Genomic DNA, 14,565 nt, shown 5'->3' on the forward strand with positions numbered 1-14,565 from the left:
AGACATAAAATTATCATTCACTGTATAATTATTGTATGTTGCAATATTGGGATTATTGTCTTTCTCTCCCTCTCTCTCTCTCTCTTCCACCCCCCCCCCCTCCCTTACACAAAAAAAAAAATGTTCAGATGCAAAAAATGTTCTGTGAAAAGTTGAAATCAAAATTATTTCATTTATTTAATTTTTCTATTTTAGGATATAAATAGTGTTGCAGTACATATACAATAAATTAAACTTTTCATATTTAAAATGATAATAAACTTGAATTAAAAGAGCTAGTTTTATGTCTTTGTTAATACATGTATAAAGTTTACTGCACATAGCAGATACATGTACAGTTTAATATCTGGATGATTTTTTTAAAGGAAGCATTGTTTTTCTGATTTATTTTATCTATTTAATACACGAGGCTGCATTTTATATAAATGAGTAATATTTTTTAAAACATACAAACTTGTGTAATTGTTATGAATGTTTCGATCATGAGATATTTATTTAATTAATCAAAGTAAATTGAGAGTCAATAAAAGTTAATGAAATCAGATTGCTTGTGAAATGCTAAAAATATTTCAGTCATGTACCATGTATATAAATGTTTAGAAATATATACTTTCAATTTTATTAATAAGTATTAATGTGCATTTTGTATGCTATTTAAAAGAGAAATATTAAAATACTGTAACTCCAAAAATAGCTTAGTAGTGCACTTTGAATTTTGGGGCATTAACAGGTTAAATACAAATAAGAAAAAAAATACTTTATCAAGATGTGTCTTAAAATATTTTTTTTAAAAACCAGTCAAATATTTTGCAAGGTTTTCATGTTTTTATTCAATTTCTTTATTAATTGTAAAATACTCTGTTGGACAAGAGGAAGAAAGAAACTTTTTTTTTTAAATTTATTTATAAATATAAGATTTAAATGAAAACTTAAACTTAAACAAAAATGAAATGATTATCAAGTATACCAGTAAAAAAAAGTTATGTTAAGTTTAAGAAAATAAAATTGTGCTTTGTAAAATGATAGCATATGAAAAGTTGAGTGAAATAACAAATGGTTTTAAATTTGTAGAAATTTGATAGAAAGATGCATTTAAATACATTGGTATTCATTGACCATATGTCAGAGTAATTTAAGAGCCTATTTTATCGTATGTCGTAATCCAATTTCTACCTGGAAAATCGGTGAGTTTATGTGCTGAGAGAACAATCAGGTAAAGAGTCACATTGACGCACCTGTTACTGGGGATAACAAGTCTTGAATTTGCTGAAAAGGTTTTGGAATGAGTGCAAATTATTATCAATATCTACAGATTTTTCCACATATTTTTTTTTTCATCTGTGACTCTACCTCTATAGAAATTAATACATACACAAGGAAAGAGGACAGATTAGCATCAAGAGGGTTTTCGCAGACTTTGTTTGGCGAATGTCTAGTGACAAATTAAGATAAACTTCCTGGTTAATGTGATTTTAAACCAGTTAACCATATCCAGCCAACAGTTGTTTCTGATATCTTAAGGTTGTGTGTAAAAGTTGTTTCTTGACAGACAACAGGTGGTGATCGAGGATCCCCGAGCCTTTGTTTGGGTATTTAGTCCTTTCTCCCATGTTACAGGATAAAAAGACTGGATAACAGTTAACATTACTTTCTGATGTTTAATTCCAGACATGTTGGGCTAGCAAAGTGTCGGCCCATGTCAGAATCATAATTAAACAGCCAAATTTCCCAAGATGGTTTTGAGATAATTATTGAAAGGTGATTCACTTGGTTAAATTTTGATCAGATTGACTCAGTATCACTGATCCATGAACAATTAGAAATGCCATATCATTGCAATTTCAGTTTTTGTGTTTGGCTGTTTTAAATGTCATTGCAGATCAAATGCACAAAATGGAAATCAGAGACAAAATATTTGTAAGGTGGTTCTTTCTTATTTTTTTAATGATATTTTAACCTAGTTTTAGGGTGGTCATGGCAAAACATTTTTTCATTACAGTTTAGATAGTATTTTATGACCTATATGTGTTCATACTTCAATAATTAATCTAAATTGTTATTGTAATTTAATATTTCTGCATTCACAGTGCAGAATCTTTATAATAACCAACTCCATAGCCCCCCTCTTAATTTATTCAAAACCATGTTTAAAGTATGCTATTTCCACTTGGAGAATTCATGATCTCTGTAAAGATTGGGAATTTCTTTGAATAATTGATGGCAATTGACAATTTGATTTCCCGGCCTCCTCACCATATGTTATTTGGTTTTGGTTTTCCTCTATGATGGGAAAATTTTCATTTTTTTTTTTTAATTTTTTCTTCTTTTTTTGTGGGGAGAGGGGTCCTTGAAAAACCCAGATTGGTCAGATGAAAGAATTGGGTAAAAGAAATTGACCCAATTTGAGAAACCATGCCTAGGTTACCTGAGCCCCTATGTTAATCAATAACAGACCTTAATTAATTAGTGTATCTAACAGAATATGAGACTAACCTCTTAAAAGTATCGTTCATGCAATTGGATTTGATGGTTGGTTCACTAATTAGATTTTATGTCTGTGCACATATTACTGTAACATCAAAATTGTCTAATGGTATTATACATAGTCTTCTTATGATTTTAATTTCAAGATTTTTCTTTTCCTTTCAGACATTCCATACTCCAAGTTTTGATGACGATTTTGACATCACACCTTTGAACTCCCTTCCAGTATCTAACAGTGTGTCGCACGCCTTACCGCAGGTCCAGACCAGCTACTCACAGCATTCCTACCCTCAGTTTGTCTCCCATCAATATCATCCCTACTCACAGCATCATCACACCCCAGTCACCAGTGTTGCCCCTTTGAGTACAACACCGATATTTCCCCCTCAGAACTTTGATATTCCTGACATTTCCCTCACAAACAATTTTGACCCCTTAGTGAATTCTCTGACGTCTATGGCCATGATGACCAGCTCTATAGACAATGGCAATCCAAATTCATCTTTTGTGCAGTCCTCAATGGCTGTCACCGCCCCTACAATGGCCAACAATGCTGCTATCTCAGTCATTAAAATGGACGACAAATATATGGAACCGAACCAGCAGACTTCTCCAAGCCACAGCTCGAACTCCATCTCTCCACCAAGGGAAAGCAGTGAGGATAGCAGCGATGATTGTCTCCCCCTGGCCCAGGTAAATATTCAAATAATTTGAATAATGATTTTCCAAATTCATGCAACTACTTAGGGTACCCTCTATTAATTGCGGAATGAAATACATGTACTGCTTATTTTGTATGACATCGTTTTTCTAGTAAGCATCTTTGAAGTCATTGCAAAAACCCTTACCGGTAGTTCTAGATGATGGTTTGAAAAAAAAAATTGAGTGTACTGAAATAAAGCCACAACCTTTTTTTTTTTTTATAAAGTACATGTTTCTTTTTTTTTGGTAATTAACAGCTCCTTTTTTAACTTAGATCATACATTGTTGGGTTTTCCTTTTTTTTTCTTAGAAAAAAAAAATTAGCACCGTAAACCATCTGTTGTTGACAAGTGTTGACCCCTGTGTTTTAAATAACTTTTTTAACTCATAAAACTGCACACTTGATCTGATGTAAACACACAGACTCGTTCAAGATTTCTTATCACTAATATTTGCCGTATTTGGAGTCCTTTTAAATTTTTCCCTATGCAGCATTCTTGTAGCACCTGTTGTTGTTAAACAAGATGTGATCAGGAGATTTTATCATTTCTGTGTTGCACAACTCGGCTTTCATTTGAAAATATCCAGTGACAATCGTTAATAAAAAGCAGATTTAAGCAAGAATTTATTTGTAATTATACTAATATGCTACATTTGACGCCAAAATTATTAAGTAAACGAAGCAAGAAATTATCATGAAACCAGTGACTCACATTTCACTTTATTTAATGCAAAAATCTAAAATCACTTTTACTTTGAAAAAAGGGGGGGCACATAATTTTGCAATTAAAGTTGTACATAATTTAGAATGTAAAATTAATTTGATCCAGTTTATAAAAGTGGTGGTTTGAAAAATATTGTCTTATTGACTTTGAATCAACAATTTTCTTATTGGAATACTTTGATAAGTACATGTATAATCATTAGATAGAAATTTGACCTATCAAAACATTGCATTGTATTAAATGTTGTACCCTAGAATTTGAAATGAGTAAATGGTAGAGAATGTATCACCTGTTGTGCTTACCTGTGTAAATTATAGATATTGTGGTTACCTATGAATGATCAAATACATCATTATAAAGGTAACCAATGTTATCCATTGAAATGTAAGATATTTAGGCTATTCTTTTAGGGTAAAAACATTGAGCTTATTCAAGGTAATTCACCGTTACCTCAACTTAGCTGTGTTTACATAAGGTTTACTTCTTGTGCTAATATTTTGATTAAGCATGTGTACATATTGAATATGTAAAGTTTGTGTAGATTTGACACAAATGTGACATGTGTGCACATGTATACATTAAAACAATGACATACTTTTTGGTGGTTCATGCTGGTATGAAGGTAGCAAACATTGCTAAAAAATATATACCGGTATATTGCTAAAGCAAGACAAATTGAAACTCATTAGATACACCTGATTTTTGTCAGGATTCAAGTGTAAGGACAATCATAAATACTAGGGGAGAAAACACGTAAATATGATATAAAGTAAATACAGGTATGTGTACAGTACTTGCTGACATTGCTTCAATGTAAAAAGAATTAACAGAAAAGATACATGTATTTAAATTTGCATAAATTAACGTGTAACCTGTTTATGTTCACAGCTCATGAAAAGACAGGCAGCAGCAAAATCAATTGTTGAAGAGAAGGAACCCTCCCCTCCTCCTCCAACTGGAGTCACTAAAACCAGAAAAACACCCAAAAAGAAGAAAAAGAAGGACCCTAATGAGCCTCAAAAGTAAGAGACCTGTTACTCTCGACTTTTCATTTTATTGATGTGTTTGGTATTAATCATGTTTGAAATATTTTATTGAAGAGAGTCTATGTAAGAATTTGTTTATTGTACCTTCACCAATGAAATAGTGTACCTTCATTGCTTATATTTTTATTGCACAGGCCAGTTTCAGCCTATGCCTTATTTTTCCGGGATACACAAGCAGCAATAAAGGGAGGGAACCCCTCGGCCAGTTTTGGTGAAGTCTCCAAAATCGTAGCTTCAATGTGGGATAGCCTGGACCCGGACACTAAAAATGTAAGTAACTTACATGTACGTCAAATTTACAAGCAATCTAATGGGAAAGGAATTTTTAAACCATTCATGGTCAAAAGATTTTTATCACAAAAACATCACTAAGGGAGCTAAATTACAAAAATCCCTACGGCCACAAGAGTCTGATTTTAAATTTTGGAAAGTTTATATTTAAGTGTTTAATTATGAAAGAATGATACTTTAAAAACAATAAATAAACTAATACACAGAGTCTAAATCATGATGTTGACCTGGTACTGTGGATTTGGAATAACACATTCTCCATAGTAAAAACTGCTGTTATTGTCAGGGATAATTTGAGGCCATTTTTACAGAAGTGGCCATTAAGGAGCATCAGATAGAACAAGATTGATGGAGCCATGCTGAAGCACACACAATATCTGCTTTATCTTTTGATTGGTCTGATAATAATTCTACCCTAATGGAATATCAATTAGCAATGCTCTTGTTTGCAGTCAACAAACAGAAATTTACGAGCACATTATTGTAGTTTTTTTTTATATTAATTTCTTTATATTATAATGAAAAATGGGATTTTCCCCCCATGTCCTATGAAATCCAATCTTGGCAATAAAGTCACTATTTGTGTTTAGTTACTTTTAATTAGAGCAGAATATAGGTGCATGCTTATGCATTAAATCTAAAAATACTGGTAAAATGAATGAGTTATAACGCTGTCTAGGGTTGGTCTATATTTTATGTTTCTGTGACACCAAATTAGAACACTTTGTCTCAAAATGGTGAGAAAGGACATTTTTTATATGAGCATTTTTTTGTTTGCGCCAGCTAGGATTTGCATTTTTTGAGTAGTTTGTGAATTTCAATGAGCATGTTCTACTAAAATAACCTTATTGTCTAGATAGTACACGTAGTACCATGGAGTATTAGGCACTCGGCCTATAGATTCGGAGCCATTTTATTTTTTCTAAGAATTTTAATCAGATGAAAGACAGGTTGCATATTTGAAGCTGCCAGAAGTCTTTAAAGGAATAGTATTTAATTAGTTTATCATGTAGTCATCGCTTTATAAATAATTTCTACTAAATATTTGGGAAAATTCTCCAGGATAGCATTAATCAGACACAGGGTTGCGGTACTTTTCTGAATCATAGCTGTGGTACATTACTCATTCAGAATGGTGACCGAAATACTGTCCCGACCATGATGCTTTGAGTTCCATCTGAAAGACATTATTAGCGTGACAGATTGTTTAAGGTTACATTATGGAGATAGAAGAATGGACATAGTATAACACAATTGAAACGACATACAAAGGCCTGGACCAAATAAAGCAGAAGTTGATATCTGGGGGGTGATCTGATCAGATAAGTCAGTCCCTTGATCTCAACCATACAGGGACAGAATCTGGCCACCAATTGTTCCACTGTGACCTTTAAGTGCTTCTAATGTCCACTAAAGCTCTTTAAAGAGCAGTTCTATTGTACTGTGGGCCATTACAGAGCCTATTTGATCCACTCAGACTCCACACACGTACAGCATTATTAATGTATCTACAAAACTACAGGAGGAAAGGGGGGAGGGGCTGAAACAAATAATGTAGTCTTTCCTTTTTACAAATAATTCAGATTGTCTGTTGTTTATAACATGCTCACAATTGTTCTGATTAATTAAATTTTTTATATTAAGGATAAATATATCTTTTAGTTCTTTTAGTATGCATATTTTCATGTTGTTGTTTATTTTTCAGGTGTATAAAAAAAAGACAGAGTTAGCTAAAAAGGAATATCTAAAACAATTGGCTGCTTACAGAGCAAGTCTTGTCTCTCAGGTGAGTTTTCACTGAGTTACTCCCCCTTCCCTTATCCCCAACCACCCCTAACACCCAACTCACCCTTACTCCTACCAAAGGACTGTGGTACCCCAGAAATGTGATGAGTGTGAGGCTTTTAATCTTGCAGGGAAAAAAACAATTTGTAAGCATTATGGAAATTCAACACATGTCAAGTGATACTCTACCTGCAGTCCTATGATATGACTGTTTTTAAGTGAGAGCCTTACCATCTGTCATGTTTGGGGTTTGTTTTTTTGTTTTTGGGGGGATTGTTTTCCCCCCATTTTTTACAAGGTTATGTGCATTAACTAAGTTATGTCGGCTGATATGGATTCCCATCCAAGACTGCAGAATATATTTGTATAAAATATACTCTGTCTATTTACTTGACCAGTAATACACAAGGACTTACTGGTATTATACACTCGATATTTATATAAGGCTTAATAATGCAACCTCTAAATTTTACCCGACACATTTGAAATTATATCATGAAAAGGATGTCTTTCAAATTGACAAAAAAGGGTTTGGAGGACTATTGGTCTTCCAGTTTTACAAAAACAGTATTTACATGTACAAGTTTAACAAGCATCAAATCCTAACTGTATTCTATCATTAACAAGTTTGAGTTATTTTGGGTTATAATAAGAGTCTCGTTGTCAAAGTAAGTTCAAAATTTCATCCTAGAATGCAAAATACATGTACTACATAAATCAAATTCATATGCAAAAATATGTAAAGCTTCAAGAACATTTATTGATAATTTCTTATCCAATAAGATAATATTAGAGAAAAAAAGGAATTAAAGTGATATGAATAATTTATTATCCTGTTTGTTTAGCTGTGTCTGCAATTTATGACAATTTATGTGTGTGTACTTCCTACCAGATTCTTTTTTTAAGTTATTGTTGCATTGAATTATTTTTTCTATTAAACCCCTTATTTAGATGATGTAAAAGCATAAATTACAATGATGTTGAGTGCTATCATTCTAACGGTACAAAATCAGCTGGCTTTCAATGCAAATGAACCATCGGTGCTTTTGTTTGATATTTGCTAAATGAAGCAGGTGGGAATTATATAATGTAGGTCACCTCCAAAAGGCATTCAATTCTAACGCTGCTCTCAATCAAACTTTGCTTTTCTTGAAATATTTTGCCATGTGCAATTCACAGTTTTCTTTTAAATGAATGATTGTTTATTTCTATGAATTTAAGATTGACAATGATTTATTATTTATAATACAGTATTTAAATAAGATAATGAAAATGGGGACAGTAAGATAACTGTGTTCCGGCCTATACCATTACATTTTAGGCAATGCTTTGCTCCAAAATCATCTCATTTCAAAAGAAAATTAAAGGAAATTTAAAACCACCAAGAGATGAATTATGACAGTATTCCACAATATTTAGCTTATTGATACATTTTATACAAACTAAAAAGTAGATTATAAAAAGTATCACCCACAGTCACAACAAAGCAAAAACTGTCACATGATAGGTCTGAGTCAAGAAAGCTAATGTCTGATTGGTGGTTTCAAGTTACCATGGAATCCAGTCATCAGTCACATTTAACGAGAGAAAGCAGATCAAACACAATTGGCTCTGCACCTGTCCACAATAAAAATCCAAGAGTTATGGGATTGATTTACAATTATCTGAAAAACCTATTATTTCTTGCTTTTTATTATTTGGATAATCTGCATTTAGCTTTTAAACATTTGTTAAAAAAGAGATGCCGCTGTTTTGGAAATAATTACCTTTGTTACAAATATTCAATTTCACAGAATGAACTCCAATAATGGACCTGGATTAGGTGTTAATATTTTATTTGTAGTTCACAATGATATGATAAATAGAGCTTGTTTGAAGAGTTTTTGATTTACTTCCAGTTACCCATGGATGACAACAATCCATATGGAAACCTGATGGACAAGAACCAGTTTGTACGCCAAGCCCAGAACTCTCCCATGCACATGTCCCCCAATGTGTCTCCACCCCAGGGTGCCTGGCCGATGACCTCAATGACCATGCAGAACCAGTCCCCACCTGGTCTTCATGGCATGTCCCCCCAGGGTCACTCTCCAGACAGCCATGGAATGTCCCCACAGGGTCAAGGGATCTCTCCCCTTCATCATGGAGCCAACATGTCACCTTCCATGGGGGACATGATGATGGGGCCTCCCTCCAACAGCCCCCCTAATATGGGCTACAGTCCTCAGCATCCTCATGTGAGCCCCCAGCACATGGTGTCCTCACCCCCAAGACCTGTCCAACAAATTGCTCCTAGACAGCCAGTCCTTGGACAACTGATGGTAAGACCCTTGTAATTTTATACAAGTCATACTTATCTCTATTCACTATTCTTCCTAATCTACTGGTATAATGTCGTTGATTGGATTGATATTTCATTAGCACCTGTTGTTTCAGGAGGAGGCTAATATTTGTTTGGATGGAGGAGATATGATGCAGTCAATGTGTATCCGAAACGGTTGTACGAACCCCACCATTGAGAGTCCAGGCTGGGACAACGAGTACTGCTCAAACGAGTGTGTGGTCAACCACTGCAGGTCAGTGCTCTCTCAGGCAGGCTGTCTAAGAAGGGGGGGGGGGGGGATGTTGTGTCTACTCAAACATCTAGTTTAATTCATTTGTTAAATACATGAAGTACAGAAATTATAAAAATTGAAAATACATGTATATGGCAATGAAATTTAGATTATGGAAAATTTATACCTAATGAAAAAAGCTATTTATTTGTTGCATCATGTTAATAGCATGTTGAGATATCGCAAGTCTCCAATTTCTGTGTCAGCGACTATTAACACTCTTCTTTGTGTTTTAGACTTAAAAGTTTACAGGTTCACTTGAAAACTAATACTTTGTATTTCTGTTGTAGGGATGTGTTTACAGCATGGGTTTCCTCTCGACAAGGCTCAAACCAGTTTACTGTGAAATGATCTGCTTACGCCGAAGGCACATGTTAAATAAACGTACAACAGACCTGTGAATAGTGCAAGGGAGAGAATCCATGTTGTGTCAGCTAGTGTCTCATGCAGTGGAGACTGTGGAGTGGGAGATTGTGGACGTGATAAGGCAAAAGACGTGGACTCTGTTCATTACACTTTGTTGACAAGGCTATCAGAGTTACTTCCCTTGTTAGTTTTTAGAGAAATAATCTCCCGTTTTGTATATGCATTTGACTGTATGTCTGTTTGTAATATTTATAGCATTCCCAGTGGTAGAATATTTAATTGTTCAATCACAGTACTCGTGTAACTGCAGTAATTTTGTCAATATGCGTAATAAGGCACTGATGCTATAACTAGTATGAAAATTGCTGGGTAATTGTTGTTTTCCAAGAAATTAATGTGAATCCGTTGACTTCATTATTCATCTTAATGGTTATAATGTTTGTTCATTTATCAAACAAACATTTATTATGATTGCTTTTCATTTACGAATAACAATGCCCATTGTTGACATTATCTAGGCAGTGCTTTCCTATTTCTGTGTTGACATCCAGGAAGGTCGTTCTTGTATTACGATTGTTATTATTTATATCATTTATGTCAATTGTATAGACATTTTTATACCTGTCTGGCAAATAAGTATCAAACCAGTCACAGGGTCTAATTTAGATGTTCTGAAATAATCATTTGTAGCAAACATTTTGTTTGGATAACTAAGGTAGATTGTTAAGACATTAGAATTATTTATGGGAACAACCTGTTAGGAAATAGCATATCATGAAACATGAAAATGAGAGAAAAAAAATAAAAGATTGGAAATTTTAAAAAAATTCCAGAACATAAAAAATATTAAAATTTTTAGTCTGTTGAGTTGTTTAACTTTTCTATACTTTGAAAGAGAGAAGTAAACAAGGATAAAAAAACACTTGGCAGTCTGTTTGTATAAACATACTTGTACTTGTTTCTATTGTTAATTGTGATTGCCCTAATGTGAAGGGCAATACAAATAAACACACAGATGGAAATGGATGCAATGACTTTGTATTGAGATCTGTGCTTAATGTTAATTAAAAGAATCCGCTTATTTCAGGTGTTTGAGTTTTCACTTGGACAGAATTCAGAGAAACCTGTCTCACAGTCTGTTAGAACCATTTTAACAAGAGCTTGGACTTCGGGTAGTTATGTTTAACTGCAATGTGACGTAGGCCTGTCTATTTTATTTCTGGCCAATCAGCCATGGCTCTTTGAAATCAACAAGATTTGTCTGGCTTTTAAGCTAAGACTACGCAATTGGTGCATATTTCACTTGAAACCGTGTCATTTTCATCTTGATTCAGTGCAAAAATTAGATAACTACGTCCTAATGAAAGTCCAAGGTCTTAAAATGGTTCTCATTGTCACATACACACAATAACCATTTTTCTGTTACCCTTGTCAAACAACAGCATGCCATGGACAACAGCAGTGCCAACGCTTCTGACTTGTTTCTGAATCAAGAGGGCTGGAGGATAGTGTGGCTGTGTTTACACTATTAGATATATAAATACGGTAGCAGAGATTTGTTTAAGGATAAAAAAAAATATATTCAAAGTTCGGACCTAAAATTAGGAATTTACAGTTAGTGGCTTAAAGAAGATGGATGAATAAGGCGTGTAAAATGCCCATACACGGTCGGACAAGCTACTGAAAAATTTAAATATTAATAAATCTTATATTGCAAAAAACAACAACATTTAAAACAATAATATATATTTAACATATCATTGATCTTAAACCTATAAATATGTTCAATGCTTGGAATATATTGACTCAAACAGGCGTATACTTATCAAAACCTGCAATTAGTGTCATTTTGTAGAACTTTAAGGCATTTTCTTTTATAGAGTGGGTCTGGGCTCCATATTTTTCTCATAGTCTAATTAAGGTCTAATGGAAAACAAACCGATTCCAATCAACAACAACGTGGAGAGATGACCCACTATACATTAAAAATATTATTTTGTATCCCAACAATTGAACGTTTTGATAAAATAATACAAATCCGTAAATTCGTAGCCAAAGTGACACATAATATTTAAAGAGCCTACTTTGTTGTGTCTGAATGGCTCAGTGGTTAGAGTACCTCACCTTAGGGTTTTTATGGTATGGGTTCGATACCACCAAAATTTCAAGAAATATTTTTTTCTTATTTTTGGTTAAATATATTAAAAACTGAATAAAGTTAGAAATTGTGCTTTGGCAAACTCGCATTGTAATATATTTGAATAGATTTCATTGGAAAAAAATTAAATTCAAAATTGTATTTCACGACTAAACCAAATGGGCATTTGCGCCATCTTATTCCCCCATCTTCCTTCGATCGATACCGAAATAATCCTGTATAGCCATTGCCATGCAATGATGATGAATTTATAAGAATATATGCCATTTAATTGAGTAATGAATTGAACCCAGCACTGATAGATAATGTGTCGACTGTTTGACGACAGTTTTAATTTAAAAGTTCAAGAAATGCGTACTATTTAGTATATATTCCTTTATAGCTGTTTATTCTCGTTAGATCTTGATTCTGTTTTGTCTGTAGTTGGGAACACAATTTGATTCCTTTTTAAATGGGGGAGAAAAACAAACCCAGTAAATGTACATATGGACAATGGACGGTAGAAGGGAGATTTTACTTTCACTAAGTTACAGACGATTTCAGAAAGCGCACAGACAGAGGATGTCTCGTTAGAAAGGTATTGGTGATATAAAGGTCAAAAGAATATTGTTTTAACTGATTATATGTTTGTCAGAGCTGGCTTTAACAGTTGCACAGTGATTTTAATGAAGAAAAGATAATCAAAAAAAATTAAGTATAATTATGCCAACCCTGTCTTGCAACACAAGATTTCACGTCACTGATGAACTTTATCGGCTGTTTATTGGACTATTAAAAACACTGGAAAATGTAAACATTTACTGATAATGACAATTAGTTGGTCAGATCATTAAACACTTTGTTGACTGAAAGCAAAATATCAAAATACGAAAAATAAATTTTAAGGTTTTTTCCTTTGTTTTTTAGCATTAAGGTTTAGACAAGAGAGACAACTTTTCCTTCTTTTCAGATTTAGCTTGACTTGACATTAATTTGATATCCCGTGATTCCTTTCCCATCCGAATGTCCGCGATATAATACTTTTGCAAAAAAACAAAAAACAACAACAAAAAACCGCTTGCTTTTTTTTTTTGGGGGGGGGGGCAATTGTACCCAGTAGCTATAAAGTGGCCTTAAGAAGCCGAGGCATAAACCGGTTTTTTCTTTACAAATATAACTTTTGTTACATTTATTAAGCATATGTATCCATTTGCATTCAGCATTGCCCAATCCTTCAAAATTGACTTCAAATTTACGTATATGCTAATTGAGCAACAAAATGCTAATAAAATCAGATCTTCAGACTAAAGTATTTTATATTTTATTTTTATTTTATATAGAGTGGGTCAACATACCATTTTTTTAAGAACGTATACAAATAAAACATCATACATGTAAATGTTTTTAAAAAATGGCACCAAGACCCACTCTATCGTAAAAAGCAAGTTTTCTTCCTTCAATTTTCAAGTTGATCATCAAATGGCCAAGACCGAATTATGTTTGCGAAATACTAAATTGAATGCATAAAACAGGTGATTTCGCGGTGTAGCGGATAGCGAGAAGTTCCTGGAATATAAGTATGTTGAAGTAGGTATTCGATTTCAATGAATCGTGTTATAAATATTTTATTTATGTCTTTGTTTACTTTTTTAAATTCGAAAAACTCATTAGACGTAAAGAAAGTAAACATTGCGTTATTATGAATTAAACACATGCACTTAACCATTTAATAGATTTTGAGGCTAAATGCTAAATAAGTTATTTTAAGTATTATGTTTTAAAAAACATGTTACTTTGTAAGGGGGTACAGATTGTGGAATTTAAAACAAAAGATTGGAATTCTTTTTTTAATGTACACGCACATAATAAAATCACTGGAGATATGTAAGCAAAGGAATAAAAATATCTGAAGGTATTAGTCATACACATATTATATCAAATGCGTGATTGTCATTTGAAACATACCAATGATAGGGTTGTGGCCACTTGTGGTCATATACCTCGGCTTATTCCCCCAGGTTCTTTGGTTAAGAAATTTGGAATCATACATTCTTTGACTATTATGAGGTGAACAAATACGGTCGGGGATGATCTAATCATACAAAGCCCAAAGGGCTTTATGGTAGATTTGATCACGCCCGACAGTATTAATATTTGATCACATCATCATTGTCAAAGAATGATTACTTATTACTTATATTAATAAAAAATCAGTAATTGTACGATATACTCTGTCCCGAGTTTTTGCTTGGACCACTTTTCGTTTGATATTTCGATAATGATAAATACCTTTGTGCTCAAACTACGTTCATTCATGAATATGAAAAATGTCCAGATTATCTGTTTTGAAACGCCTCCTCTACCGCTTCAGGTTTCAATACATATCCCAAAATAGAAAGTCTACGGGGATTTTG

At 33.3% G+C, this 14,565-nt stretch overlaps 1 protein-coding gene across 5 annotated transcripts in view; it reads left to right on the forward strand.

Annotated features, from left to right (window-relative positions):
• LOC105321112 (TOX high mobility group box family member 4-A) overlaps positions 1-11,096 on the forward strand; it is a 31,307-nt gene extending 20,211 nt beyond the window's left edge. For all 5 annotated transcript variants that reach the window (XM_011419316.4, XM_011419315.4, XM_011419312.4 and 2 more), the window contains 7 exons: positions 2,650-3,177; positions 4,800-4,933; positions 5,092-5,227; positions 6,954-7,034; positions 8,932-9,354; positions 9,470-9,609; positions 9,939-11,096. In XM_011419316.4, the coding sequence (XP_011417618.1) occupies positions 2,650-3,177; positions 4,800-4,933; positions 5,092-5,227; positions 6,954-7,034; positions 8,932-9,354; positions 9,470-9,609; positions 9,939-9,999 (1,503 nt within the window). In that variant the 3' untranslated portion in view covers positions 10,000-11,096. The remainder of the gene's footprint in view (positions 1-2,649; positions 3,178-4,799; positions 4,934-5,091; positions 5,228-6,953; positions 7,035-8,931; positions 9,355-9,469; positions 9,610-9,938) is intronic.
• The last annotated feature ends 3,469 nt before the right edge of the window (positions 11,097-14,565 follow it).

The sequence above is a fragment of the Magallana gigas genome, chromosome 3 (genome assembly GCF_963853765.1).
Source record: "Magallana gigas chromosome 3, xbMagGiga1.1, whole genome shotgun sequence".
In the NCBI taxonomy this organism is placed as follows: Eukaryota; Metazoa; Mollusca; class Bivalvia; order Ostreida; family Ostreidae; genus Magallana; species Magallana gigas.